Here is a 15,132-nt window from a genome sequence, read left to right on the forward strand (position 1 = left end):
TATTAGATTGTAACTCTGATGCAACAGGTCCTCTTGCCCTCTGAACTGTACCTTGGAAGTATGATGGAGGAGAGTTTTCTATATTTTTGTATCAAGTTTTCGTAACAAGCTCACATGTGAAAATGCTGCACATCAAAGTGTAACATTACAATTTTATCAATAATCATAAAATAAACAAATATATATTTATACTAGGATTTAAAGCAATCCACCAACTTGCATGGAAGGCGTCAGACAGGAAGGTCCAATATGGCCAAGCTAAAAACAACCTATATGCCTTGACTGATAGGGCTCGTTTCCACTATCGCGAATCCGCATGCGTCCAACGCATGCGGATTCGCACATGGTATGCAAGTGAATGGGCCTGTTTCCACTGTTGCGTTGGTGATGTGTGTTTTTTTGAGCGGTGAAAAAAAAACGCACAAAAGAGCCAACGAATTCGCCTGAGAGTGGAATGCATGCGAATCGCATGCAATGTATTTAATAGGGAAATCGCATGCGGTTTACCCATGCATTTTTTGCCGCGAATTCGCATAGGTACCGATGTAAATTCACACAGGCAGTGGCATGGTTAAAATCGCATATCCGCATGCGAATTCGCAGCAAAAACACATGGGGAACCGCATACGATTTCATCAGCGGTGGAATCCAGGCGATTCCGCACCGTAATAGTGGAAACGAGCCCATACAGTTTTGTGCTACTCATGTTTTTTCCATAGCAAGAGAAAGGGAGAGTGATGAACAGGGAACACTGATGATGGGGGAGGTTGGATTGGAAGGACAACAGTTATAGGGAAAAAGATGTTATATCCTGGCTAAGTCCCCCAAAACACAACACTATGAGTGACATCTGTCGAAAATCCCACCTAATCTGATCAAACTAGGCAACTGTCATCTCTAGATTGCAAGTGTGACAGTTCCACACCTCATCAACACTACATCAAAAGAGACTGCAAATTATCTGATTGTCAAACATCCATCATCGATCTACCATGCTGCCATCCAAAAACTGAAAGATAAAAAGTTCTCAAAAACTTTAAACACTATTCTGTGTTTCAACAAAACAAAAAAACACCTATTGACATACAACAAAACAAAAAGTTTGCTTTCCTAAAACAGAAAGAATTTGCGATAATTCAGGTTGGAGTGAGCTTGAGATGTTGACATACAATAAAAAACAGCCAAACACAGGACTACAACAAACAAATAAGAAGATAACCAATAAAAGCTGAAACTTGCTGGTCATCCTGCAGGACCCAGGTGGTGAACATCTCATGACACAACTGGGTAGACACCACCAAACATTGGTTGAGGGGCGCCTGTTGTGGTGCCCATCATCATCATTCATGACCAGTTGCTCTCACCTCCAAAGCGGGCAGGTCAGGGTCTAGCTGGGTGAAGCTGCTGAGAACAACAGGACTGCTGTCCCCGGCCACCTCCAGCCTCACCCCATCCCAGAGACTCCTCAGCTTCCTGGAGCCTTCAAACATCTTCTCCGGGGTGCTGGTCTTGTCATGGTGAGGCTCCAGCAACATCAGGAAGATCATGGGGGAAGCGATGTGGAGGGGAAAGGAGAGGAGTGAGGGGGTGCTGCTGTCAGTTTAGCATCTCCAGTTTGTGGGTCGTGGCTGACCTGCAGGTCTCCTCTCCAGGATGGGGACAATGTCCAAGATGTGACCTCATATATTGGTCCCCCGTGAAGTTGTACTCCACAAACGTGCCGTTATCCTTCTATAGCGCTCCGATCTCGCGATCCCCTGTCTGCCGCTTGGATACAATGTATCAAGTCCTTAGGAAGTTCTGATGAATGGATGTGGCCCCTGGTGTGTTGGATCCAGTGATCAGGGCATAGCCCGGGGTCCCCTATGATGAATGATGGATGCAGGGACCTGAGCTGCTCGCCGCTCTGATATCTGTTCTGAAGCTTCTCCAGAACTCGGCTTTGCCATTCACTCCGGCAGGCGGGACACGCCCACCACTCTGCGTAACGTCACCCCTGCATGGAGAATGAGGAGAAGCAGGGCTGGAGGGAAGAGCGGGCGCTGGAGTGCTGGAGTCGGGTCTCATTTACATGGCCACTCCCACAGGCTGAAGCTGCTCAGCGTTATTAGGAGAGAGGAACAGTCAGTGTCCTATGAGATGCACAGACAGAAGAAGGTTGTGCTGTGGATTCCAGGCAGGTTTGATCACATGATCGAATCTACTGTGTTTGAAGTCCTTTATGACTTGTACACACTATGCAATTATCTGTCAGATCGTTTATGTCGGATCCTTTTTCCCATCCCTGTACAAAATCGTTCAGAAAAACAATCGCGAACCTGATCAGACTTGTAGGAAATTACCGATTCGACTAATTTGATGAGAAATTGCATGTGTATTAGGCAGTCATACATCTAGCGATGTATGGGCAGATCGACCAAGAGACAGAGCTCTCTCTCTGATTGTATATGAGTAGAGAGATCTCTTGGCTGCCCAGACACCGTAGACCGCATCCTGATCGATTTCAGCATGAAATCTTTTGGAAATACGCCTCCTGAAGCCACCTCCGTTGCTGTTACCCTAAATTTAAATGTGCCCCCCCTCCCCCCCCCCCCCCCATGCATTAAAATACAGGTAGTCCCGGTTAATGAACAAGATAGGGACTGTAGGTACGTTCTTAACCTGAATCTGTTTTTAAGTGAGAACATTGTGCCAGCTCTGCCCCTGCACCTCCTCTGTGCCCCCCTGTGCCTCCAGTGTCCGCCTCTGCCCTCTGTACACGCTTATGTAAGTTTAAAAGCCATCTTTAAATTTTTTAAAATCGATTTTCTAAAAAACTACAATTCCAATTCAAATTTGTTTTTTTTACTTGTTCCCATGGAAACACAGAATCCATGCCGTTCGTATCGGCGGGTCGTTCGTAGTCAGGCTTTCGTAAATCGGGGACTACCTGTACTTCACCTGTCCGCTGTCACCACTACTGTCCAGCTGCTTCCGCATTTGTGCTCCATGTGAATACTGGTGTATAGCACGTTGGGTGCTGGCGTATAAATGAATGGGAGCGCATGCAAATGCTCCCAGCCACGGGAGTGAGATGGGTCCGCTCAGCCGCACTGCGCATACGCCTACAGACCCCGACTGGCAAAAATTACAGGGCTTCTACTGGGACTGGGAGAAGGTGGAGGAAGACATTGTGGGAGCGATCAAGAGGGGGCTGGACGAAGCCCCAGGTATGTATAAAACAGTTTCTTTAATGGTTGTTCTTTAAACAGACACTGAAGCGGAAAAAAAAATATGATATAATGATTTGTATGTGAAGTACAGCTAAGAAATAAAACATTAGGAGCAGAGACATAAGTCTAATATTGTTTCCAGTACAGGAAGAGTTAAGAAACTTCAGTTGTTATCTATGCAAAAGAGCCATTGAGCTCCAGGACTTTCAAAGTCACAGAGAGCTCTGTCTTCTGAAGCTTGTTATCTCAACTGTCAGTCATTGTATTTTCTTTTTCTCTGCAGAAAAGGGTTCAAAAGTTCACTAGCCTGTAAACTGCAAATATTACAGAATGATGCAATGTTATATAAAAAAAAAATAATATATAACTGAAAATAAAAATAAGAATATTTTCTTTGCTAATAATCTTCTAGTAATTATCCGTACTACACAACCAATTCATTATATCATATGTTTTTTCCCACTTCAGTGCCTCTGTAAGGTGGCAATTGTGTCCTATGTGGCCAACCGATCAATTTCTCTCTGATCTGAAATTATCTGATCAGAGAAGGATGGATTCACCCCACGGCAGACAGATTTTCAAGAGATTTCACCATGACACAGTGCAACGCTATGGGCTGTCGGTCTACCGCCGCTCCCCCGCTGCATCCAATCGACAAAAACTTACCATCCGGATGTAATTTCTATCGATTTTTGCTACGAATCAATCGAGACTCGCTGTATGAGAAGGGCCAAAAAAATTATCAAGGGCTACACACTCACCCTGGAAACACCTTGTTTGAGCTCCTTCCATCAGGTAAACGTTTTAGATCAACCCGCATACAAACAGACTGAAAACCAGCTTTTTCCCATCCGCCATAAACTTGATAAATGCTGAATCCTCCCTGAAATAATGACCTAACACTGTACAAATGGTTTAAATACCTGGCATACTTGTATAATTTCTTCTATTCCTACCTTTGTTGCTATCACTACCGTATGTTCCCTATATGAACCGGGAGGCTGTCATGAAAAGTATTTTTGTTGTGTTACACAATGACAATAAAGTGCTTGAATTGAATTGAAATTGAGATCCATGTGGCTGAATGCATGACAGATAACCAGCAAATTTGTTCGCGGTGATCGAATCTGCCGGTACATGCTGCATTTTTTAACTATACTGGGCACCAGTTTCTGCAGATCAGAATATCAATACATATGGGAATGTACCAATATCTGCCTTGTAGGACAGACGGGGAGACGTCCTGTATTCGTCCACCTTTGATGTTATCTTGATGTACCGGTATCTGTATGTGCCCTGGAGCTCTTAGATTCCACTGTCTGCAGAGGCTGCCTACCCAATAATAGGAGGCTGACAGATCAGTGTGTGAGATGTACTGTGATAGGAGGAGCATAGGCAAGTTTAGGGGGAATTACTGGTGCCCAGAATTCCCCTCAGTCTGGAGCAGTGTCTGGGGACAGGTACAATGTCTACAGACATCCTGCCTTTCACTTTCTTTCTTTATCTTTCCCCCACTCTCTTCTTTTTATCTTTTCTCCCACTCTTTCTCTAGTTTCTGTCTCACCATCTCTCTCCCACCCGCCCCCACCCCCTAAAAAACAAATCAACATGGTCTCATTCTAACTACTATTACAGTATGTATTTATAAATATAAACATACACATTACAGAGTACATAGTCATGTCACTGATTGCCCTCAGAAGATTCCCTATCATAGTCATATGTCCTACTAACGTAATATTATTTTGTATTTATATAGCACTGACATCTTCTGCAGCACTTTACAGAGAACATATTCATGTCACTGTCTGTTCTCAGAGAAGCTCACAATCTAATCCGTACCATAGGGCCAGTGCACACCGAAAACCTCTAGCAGATCCACAAAACGCTAGAGGTTTTTGAAGCAGATTTTCATAGCGATTTTCTAAACATGCCTAGAGTTTTTGTGTAGCAGATTACAAATATCGTTACAGTAAAAGCTGTTTACTGAACAGCTTTTGTAACAAAAACGCTTGGAAAACAGCTCTGATCTAGCGTTTTTCAGAGCGGTTTTCCACTTTCCTATACTTTGACATTGAGGCAGAAACGCCTCAGAAATCTAAAAAATGCTGCAGCCCCCGAGTTTGCGTTTGTGGAAAAAACGAACCGCTCTGGTGTGCACCAGCACTCATTCATATGTCTATTATTATGTATTTATATTGCACTGACGTCTTCTGCAGCACTTTACAGAGTACATAGTCATGTCACTGACTGTCCTCAGAGGAGCTCACAATCTAATCCCCACTATAGTCGATGGAGAGTTTTATATTACGGCGCTAGGCAATGGAAGTGACGTTTTCCCCGCATCCCTGACGCAGGTGAAGAACTACATTAACGCTGCCGCGCGGCATCGGCCCAGAAGTTATTAGTCTATGGCGACGCGTGGATGTTTAAGATATTACCAACGCTGCGTGCATGCGCAGAAGTGTCTTTAACTAATACACTTCCGCATACCCGAAGCACGAAGTGGCGGCAAGCAAGTGTCACGTGCATGTCACTTACTTCTTGGCCGGTGGCTAGTCTTGAAACACTGCGCAATTGCGTGGTGTTCCGTGAAGGCCTGTTTTTGATGGTGCAATGCGGCTCGTTGGGCGCGACTCACCGCATCGCTGATGCTGGTTTCTGGTGTGAAACCAGCCTTCCCATTCCTCTCACGGTTCCTGCTTTCCAGCGCTGGATCCCCGGTTCAGATCTCCAGCCGTGGGCGGCTTCGGAAGTGTTAAGGAGCCTGAGTGCTGCCAAGACGGATGGCTCTGTACTGCGCATGTGTGAGAGAGCGTGCTTGCGCATGCGCAGTACGGAGTGGCCCGTCTTCGGGAGCACTTGGGCTCCTGAAGACTTGCGAAGCCTCCCGTAGCGGCAGAGAGCAGTGTCCGACACCCATCGATAGGAGACTGCTAACGGGGGAGCCAGCGCTGGGACAAGGGGACCGTAGGAGGAACGAGAATGCTCTGTTTTTGTTTTGTTTTTTCAATCATGTCAGACTCCCTTTAAAGGTTATTATACTGTTGCTTATCTTTTAGAGCAGAGAGGAAGTTCTAAGTTCAGGCCCACTTTTTGCTTTACGCTCTGCCCCATGTGGGTTCCACATGTTCTGCAGACATTCAATGGGAGTGAAACTATTTGCTGCCACTCATCAGCTGTACTGAGACCTACATATAAATAAAGTGACTGCTGGGTAAACAGCATTACCCTTCCTCACAGGCGCCCAATGCAAATAGCTGGCTTACCCCAGCCTTCCATCTGCCCTCTGATAGCTTTGTGTTATTACAGATGTGAGCAGCCTGGCTGGAACAACACTGGCTATCTCCTTCAGCCTCTCTGTACACACGTCCAAATATTTGTCGCCCAGAAGTCATGTTTGCCATCCAATGATGATCTAATGATGTCATTAGTGGGGGACAGATGTACACTTTTCTTCTTGTGGGCAACTCTCCTCCAACAACTCCCCCGACCCTCTTCCTTTAACAGAAATTATGTCACACTGAAACTTTTGGTGGAGGTGAAGTTTATCCCACATGTGTATTTAAAGAGACTGTAATAAAAAAAAGTTCCCTTGAGGGGTACTCACCTCAGTAGGGGGAAGTCTCTGGATCCTATTGAGGCGTCCCCCATCCTCCTGTGTCCCACGGTGGTCTCGCTGCAGCCCACTGGATGCACAGCCGACAATTTGTCAGGCTGTGCAATATTTACCTTCCCCGGCTCCAGCGGGGGCGCTGTTGCGGCTCTCCGCTCTGAAATAGGTGGAAATAGCCCATCTAAGGGCTGGTTTAGACGGACGTCAGCGTGGCGTCGCGTTTGGGGGCGTTGTGGCTGCTGCACGGTCAGGCTTTCAGTAGCCTCCACGCCGCGTTCCGATGCGGTCGCGTTTTTCTTCCCCTAGGGGAACATTAGCAGTCGTGGTTGGCCGCCCCCTGAAAGCTACGTGTCGCTTCCAGGGGCAGCTCGAACGTTAGCAAAAATCGGGACCCGAATGCCGCGATCATGTAAATGCGCGCAAAAGCTCGGTGTAAACGCTCTCATTCACTTGAATGGGAGCGTTTACCGCAACATTCCGAATGCCTGCGGTAAACGCTCCGCAAGTGTCCGTCTGAACCAGCCCTCAGTCAGGTCTGCTCTACTGCACAGGCACAAGAGACTTGCGCCTGCGCAATAGAGCGGTCCCGACTGGTATCAGCTATTTCCGCCTATTTCGGAACCAAGAGCCGCTACTGCACCTGCGCTGGAGCTGGGAAGTTAAATATTTACATTCCTGCTGTTCAGTGGACTGCAGCGAGACCGCCGTGGGACACAGGAGGACGGGGGAAGCCTCGATAGGATCCAGAGGTTTCTTTAAAGATAATCTGTAAGGGAAAAAAACCCTCTTGGGAGATACTTACCTCGGGAGGGGGAATCCTCTGGATCCTAATGAGGCTTCTCCCGTCCTCCTTCTCCCTGGATATCCAGCGCTGGCATGCCTCAAAACCTCAGTCGGCAATTATGTCATCTGTGACGCAGGCACAGTAGCACCTGCAATATTTACCCTCCTCTGCTCCAGCGCAGGCGCTGTAGCGGCTTTCCAATTGGGCTCAGGCAGACATAGCCGAGCCCAATCCGGTCTGCTCTACTGCGCAGGTGCGATAGCGGTAGGTAAATATTTACCTTCCTGGTGTTTGGGGGCTTCCAGCATTACATTGCCGGGACGGAAGAGGACGAGGGAAGCCTCTCTTTAGGATTCTGAGGTTTCTCCCTCCTGAGGTAACTATCCCCCAAGTTTTTTTCTTACAGATTTTCTTTAAATTGTATATGAAGGTAAAATGGGAGAAAAAGTTACTTACTGAACCAAAACCCATCCAAACCCATTCCCTATTAATCTTATCAATGTAACCTTAGAGCTCCGGATGTACTCGATCCAATAAAGGAGAGTATTGCCGGCAGGGCCGGTTCTCTCATGAAGCAAGGTGACACATTTGCATCAGGCGCAGAGATTGCAGGGGCGGCATGTTTGTACTGTGTTTACACTAACAGCATGCAGTCATAGAAGGAGAAGCAAGAGGAGAGCGAGGTGAAGAGGTCAACATTGGGGAAAATCAGTTTGTTGTGCTGTGTGAGAAGTCTGACAGCGAGGACCAAAAAGTGCTAGCGCAAAAGCAAACGCTTAGCACTTTTTGAAGTGATTTTTTAAGGGGATTCTAGGCATGTGCCTAGAGCTTTTGTAAGCATGCTTAGCGATTTTTGGAGCGCTTTGGTGTAGCATTTTGCATATTTTGTTACAGTACAGCTGTAACTGAACAGCTTCTGTAGCAAAAACTCTTGGAAAATCGCTCTGATCTAGATTTTTCACTTTCCTATATTTAACATTGAGACTGAATTGCCTCAGAAATCAGCAAAAATGCTGCAGGACCCGAGTTTGCGTTTAGGGGAAAAAACAAATCGCTCTGGTGTGCACCATTCCATTGAAATACATTAGCCAAGCACTTTTCAAAGCGCAAGTGTTTTTAAAAATGCTCAGAACCGCTCTTGGTGTGCACCAGCCCTGAGTGAGGAGGGGGAGGAAGGAGAGCAGCAGTGCTTCATTTGACTTGCACAGCAGAAGGGAGGAGGTGGCACTGTTGTCCAGAGGAATGGACTGGCTGAGGGTGAGCAGTTTGTTTGTCACAGTCTCACAGCCAGCCGGTGTGTTATTGTGTTGAGCTGCAGCATGTCATGTGAGAACATTAAATCAAGCAGAGTAAATTGTCAGGGTGCTGTGCGATCATTCCAAATCTGGAGGGGGGAGGCCGCATCCTTACAAGTTTGCCTCAGGCAACAAAAAGTCTAGAACCAGCCCTGATTGCCAGTGCACCCCTCCAGACAGGTACACCACTCCTGTCACCACACCGTGAACAATCAGTGTTGACCTTCATACTAGATGGATGTGGTAAAATTATCCAGTGATTGACCAATCAAAATTGGATGTCTGTATGCACCCTTTGGCTGTGTCAGGATTTGGAGACTTAACACAAAGTGGCCTGGGCCTTGTACTATAAGCTTTAGGCACACACAACTTTACAGCACAACTTTGCTGTTTGCCATATGCTATTAAACAGGCGCACATGTCGTCTGAGCGTAGAACACAGGCCAGTAACTTTGCAATACAAGTGTTACGCGATGTGTACAAAGTTTACTGCTTGCAGTCTGTGTTATGGAAAATGGGGTCATCCAGTCCCCGAAAGCTAAAAATAAGGTCGATGAACTCTCCGCAAGCCATTCAGCAACCCAGACGGGAGCCACGAGATCACGCTGGCCAAATGTGCTGAACGATTTCGTTTTCTATCTCCATTTCCTCAATATTTCTAAGAAGTGCTGATCTTTCCCTCTGCGGTGTTCCGCTGTGGAATGTGGGCAAAACAGGAAGTTCCTGGGAAAGGAGCCCAGGTGTCGGCCAATCAGAAAGGGAGGAAATTTTTCATGTCATCGTTTTTTTTTCTAGCTCTGCAACGTTTCAGGAACATCGTAAACAGCAATCTGTGCAGATGGATGAACTGTGACATCTATTTTTCTAATTGAAAACAGAAAGGCAAAGAAAGAAATAGACCAACATGGCAGCACTGCTGTCAGCTGTCAACAATTTGTTTTCCTATGTCAGGAAAACCTCAGTTAAAAAAAAGGCCTCTCTTTAGGGCTCATTTCCACTAGTGCGGCATGCGTCTCGCAGACGCACGCCGGCACTGAGCGGGTGGGCGGGATCGCAGGCGATTCCCATGAGCCGTGCCATGCACGGCTATGGGATTCGCAGCCTCCGCCGCCAATTCTGCGGGGGGTTCCGGCCGAATCGCTCCCGCAAGCGATTCGGCTGCGGCGCCGTTATCCCCTATGGCAGAGTTTCCCCGTGCGATTCATGTGCAGGGAAACTCTGCGGAATCGCGGCGGAAACCGCGATAGTGGAAACGGGCCCTTATACTTAGAAATATCCACTGATAAATGACTTTGCTTATTAAAAAAAAAGTCTAACTTCAAGAAAGAAAATTTTAGCTCTGGACAATGCGGAAATGGTTTAAAACGTGTTTCAAGTTAACCCAAGGTGAAAATAAACTGATCAGATAATCAATTGTATTAATCCTCCTACTCCTAAAAATGACCCTTTTTTTAGATAGCTCCTGTTTTGTTGTCTCTGCTCAGTGGCAGCCTATTGAGTGTCCCTGAATTAACTATTGTCCTTTTCCTATCTGCCTCTGCCCTCAGTTGTATTCTGCCAGGAAAACTTTTATGACTGTAATTCGCTTATCAGTGATGTGTACTATATTCCCGACAAGGTACCAACAAGACAGAAGCTGTCGCTTCCATGTCTAAAAATTAACTCTTTCAGGCAGCATAATAAAGCAAGGTAAACAGCCTATATGTGATATGTTTTTCTCATCATGTCACATGTCACCTGAGGTACACTAAAGCACACTTGAAGTGAGAGATATATGGAGGATGCCATATTTAATTCCTTTTAAGCAATACCAGTTGCCTGGCTGTCCTGCTGATCCTCTGCCTCTAATACTCTTAGCCATAGACCCTGAACAAGCATGCAGATCAGATGTGTCTAACTGAAGTCTGACAAGATTAGCTGTATGCTTGTTTCAGGTGTGCCCCTAACGCAACGCCTGGTGGTGTTGGAGGTGGACGCGTTATGCAGCTCTTGGTGCGCCTTTTTTGTGCTGTGCGATGCGGAGACCACATGATCCGCATCACGTGGTCCCGTCAGCCAATCGCCGCACAGAGCGGCCGCTCCAGGAAGTAAACACTGCACCTCACTCAGTGCAGTGAATATTAATTAGCCATGTGGCTGGCCGCGGAGGAGGAGGGGAGACATCCTCCTCCAACATTACTGAGCTTTGCCACGTATAACGCACAGCATGCAGCACTTTCTTTAAACGTGCTGCGTTACAATGTAACGCAACGTGGGCACTGTGAACAGCCCATTGATTTTTCATTGCTGTGCGGTGGGCTGCGTTACAGGCTGCACTAACGTGTGCCTGTAACATCCCACTTTGAAAGCAGGCCGATACTGCGCCTGCACTGGAGTCGGGAAGGTAAATATTTACATCCCTGCTGTTCAGAGGGGCACAGCAAGACCGCCGTGGGACACAGGAGAACGGGGGAAGCTTCGATAGGATCCGGAGGCTTCCCCCAACCGAGGTGAGTACCCCCCAGGGGAACATTTTTTTGTTACAGGTTTTCTTTAAAGGATACCAGAGCCAAATAAACCTAGAGAAACGGGGGGAACAGGCATATACTGCCACCTGTCCTTATGCCAATCGATCACCCGTTCTCCTCTCTGCCCCCGCACGCTCTGGTGGGGCTGTGTGTGTCCTACAGCGCGCATCTGTTGCCGGGAGTGTACTGTGCATGCGTATGACGTCACTACATCATGCGCATGCCTTCTTTTCCCCCCTTCCTCCCTGTTTCACTTGCTTTATTGGGCTCTGGTATTGTTTAAACAAAGTGCTGCCTCAAGCAACATAAAAGGGAGGAAAACTACTGTTGTAAATTCCCAATAAAACGCTAGATGACTATTTAAACCTGTAATGACTGCAGGTGAACAGGCTTTATGGAGAAACGTACAATTCAGAGTGAGTCTGCTCATCCTGCAAGCTCAGTAAACTGGTAATGAGGTCATAAAGTCCCCTCGGTTACTTGTTGCCATCTTCAGAGGGAATGTACAGTGATTCCTTTATTTTTATGTTATTATGTACTAGTGAGGATGTTTGTTTCTTGTGATGCTTATTCGGCCTCAGGCTATGGAGTACAGAGTAATCTTGGATATCAGAAATGAGTCAGCATACCTCCCAACTTTTTGAGATAAGAAAGATGGATATTTAAGCCACACCCCTAATCATACCCCTGACACACCCCTAGTCACGGCTACCATAAAGATTTTATAAGAAAACTTTTTTATAATTCAAACCACACTGGTCCTTTGTATCCTGGTGCATTTTGCTTTATATTAACAAATATATCAATTTAATTGATGGGAATAAAGTTTAGAGTCACTTAAACACATTTTTCAGTAGATAAATTACGTACATTTACACAGATCTGTACATTAGTCCTAAAAGAGGGACAATCGAGGAAGAAAGAGGGACAGGGTTCCCAAAGAGGGACTGTCCCTCCAAAAACACCCAAGGAGCAGCAGTTCTGTAGATGGAAACACTGTGTTGATGAGAGATCAGAAGAAAATGGCCAAACTAGTTGGAGCTAACAGAGAGGTCACCTCAATCTTTACTGTGGTTACTGTGGTGAGCAGCAAAGCATCTCAGAATGGTGGAATAATGGGCTGCTCTGTGGAGCCCCATGATCTGTAGTTAAGCTCCTGTGGAGGTGGTGAATTGGGAGATTGGTGGGATCAATGTGAAGTTGACAGACCTGTGTGATGCAGCCATGTGGTCAGCATGGAGAGGAATCTCAAAGGAATGATTCCGTCAACAACATTTTTGTGAAATTCAGGCCATGTATCTGAAAGTTGATAAGGAAGGATTCTACAACAACGTTATGCTTTTCATTTAAACTAAGTTCAACTTTTTTATTTACAAAACTTTTACGTACCATTATTTTAAAATACCATGCACGAAATACTGCATTTTTCAGCACATTAGTCCCTGGGTCTTATATGGCAAGTACAGGGAATCCCCTACTTACAATATGAACTGCCAACCATCCGCAATGTCGGGGTCTCCCTGTATTGTCCCCTGTGTCTCCCACTCCCCCGTATATCCTCCTCTGCCTCCATGTATAAGTATGAGAAGCGGCAGTGTGTCTCACCACATCAACTACTCCAGTGGTTAACACAGACCTCTCCTCTCCTGCATGGGTCACCTAATGCTGGCTTCTGCTGATGACTCGATCAGCAGAAGCCGACACTAGGGGAGCCGTGCAGGAGAGGAGAGGTCTGTGTTCACCACTGGAGTAGTTGATGAGGTGAGACACACTGCTACTTCTCATACTTACACACGGGAGCAGAAGAGGCAAAACAAGTGACAGTGTAGGCAAAACAGGGGACAGAAGGAGCCACTCTGTGGACAGATGGGGCCACACGGGGAACAGAAGGGGCCACATTGGGGACTGAAGGGGCCACATGGGGGACAGAAGGGATCACACTTGGGACAGAAGGAACCACATTGGGGACAGAAGGAGCCACACTGGGGATAGAAGGGGCCACATTGGGGACAGAGGGGACACACTGGGGACAGAAGGAGCCACACTGGGGACAGAAGGGGCCACATTGGGGACAGAAGGAACACACTGGGGACAGAAGGGGACACAGGGGGACACAAAACTGGGGGAGAACATCTACAAGACGCTCCTGGAATATGGACGCACCAGGTTTAGTATACTTTATTTCTCCCTGGTTATTGCCCTCTAAACCCAGGTGCATCTTATATTCTGGAGCATCATATATGACGAAAAATACGGTACATAACAATAAAACACTGCATGGACTGGGTCTTTCATTTATATTGATTAAAGAATTTACATAAACAAAAGCAAAGCAGCAAGCTTGGTGGCCACCATAGAGTGCTTGCAGGGTGTCTGGGAAAAGCAGTCCTGCAGCTTGTTTGTGTCAGGCTACATGTCCACCAGCACATAGAGAAACAAAAGCAGAGAGTTGCAGATTTGCATAGTAAAACCCAAGTCCCGCCAGGGGCTGATTAGTTTGTTGATGTGTGGAGAACACAGAGGAAAACAGCTGGAAGTCGTGTCAGAAAGAGGCTTAAAGTCCCAACCAAGCTGGATCTGCAGGATTGGAAGTTTCCTGTTGTCTCAAAAGGTTTAATAAAAAGAACCGGGTATGTCTGGAAGCTACTCAGAGCAGTGCTCTTTGCATGTGTGCTGGTGGCATAGTGGTTAGCACTCTCACCTTGCAGTGCTAAGTCCCTGGTTCAAATCCCAGCCAAGGCACTATCTGCATGGCACTTGTATATTCTGGCTGTGTCTGCTTAGACTTCCTCCAACATCCCAAAAGCATACAGATAACTTAATTGGCTTCCTCCAAAACTGGCCCTAAACTCCAAACTATGATGCATACCCTACACCAGGGGTTCTCAAGCTGGGTGCCGTGGCACGCATCCCGATCCTTTATGCAATACCATCAGGTAATGCAACCATGCATTGATATACAATGTGGCTGCATTACCTGCTAGTTAACCTTTATGTTACGTACACACATGCGACAACGATCGTTCGTTAAGAACGACGAACGAACTTTTAATTGATGAAAGAACGACCTAACTAAAGTTAGTTTTAAAAGGTGTGTAACGATCTGATCGTTAGAACGAACGTTACATCACAAAAAGCAACTATTGCGCCTGCGCATAAAAAAGAGAAGTTTCACGAAGAAATAGTGAAATGCGCATGTCAAGCCTAGTACGAACGATCGTTTCCAACGATGTACTACTTTTGCAAACGATCGTCGTTGGTTAAAATCCGCCGAGACAGAACTTTCTTTTGTAGCGATTTGGCTCGTTCGTCGTTTGCCTTAATAGTCGGTGGTTCGTTTTTTGTAACGATCGTCGTTGGTAAAGATCGGGGAACGATCGTTACAAACGACTATAGTCGCATGTGTGTACGCACCTTAAGTCCCTGTAACCTTGGTTGAAGTTGAACATGAGAGGAATCGCAGTGCCTAATAAACATCACTAGCTACTTGGAGTGGGTCGTCGCCTGATAAGGGTCATAACGGCATTTCAGTAGTTGTTTTTGCCGAGGGGTGCCTTGAAAAAATTTCAAAGCCACCAAAGGTGCCTTCACCCAAAAAAGTTTGGTAACCACTGCCCTACACAATACATACATAGATATAGGACTATGGTAGGGATTAGATTGTGAGCCCCTCTGAAGGACAGCTAAGTGGCAAGACAATATACTCTGTACAGGGCTG

At 46.4% G+C, this 15,132-nt stretch overlaps 1 protein-coding gene across 6 annotated transcripts in view; it reads right to left on the reverse strand.

Moving 5' to 3' along the window:
- RALGDS (ral guanine nucleotide dissociation stimulator) overlaps positions 1-15,132 on the reverse strand; it is a 250,641-nt gene that overhangs the window by 94,859 nt on the left and 140,650 nt on the right. For 4 of the 6 annotated variants that reach the window (XM_068248836.1, XM_068248832.1, XM_068248831.1 and 1 more), the window contains exon 1: positions 1,365-1,911. The exons of the other annotated variants lie outside the window; for them this stretch is intronic. In XM_068248836.1, the coding sequence (XP_068104937.1) occupies positions 1,365-1,547 (183 nt within the window). In that variant the 5' untranslated portion in view covers positions 1,548-1,911. Of the gene's footprint in view, positions 1-1,364; positions 1,912-15,132 lie in introns of those variants that run through there. 6 annotated transcript variants of the gene reach the window in all.

The sequence above is a fragment of the Hyperolius riggenbachi genome, chromosome 8 (assembly GCF_040937935.1).
Source record: "Hyperolius riggenbachi isolate aHypRig1 chromosome 8, aHypRig1.pri, whole genome shotgun sequence".
Lineage (NCBI taxonomy): Eukaryota > Metazoa > Chordata > Amphibia > Anura > Hyperoliidae > Hyperolius > Hyperolius riggenbachi.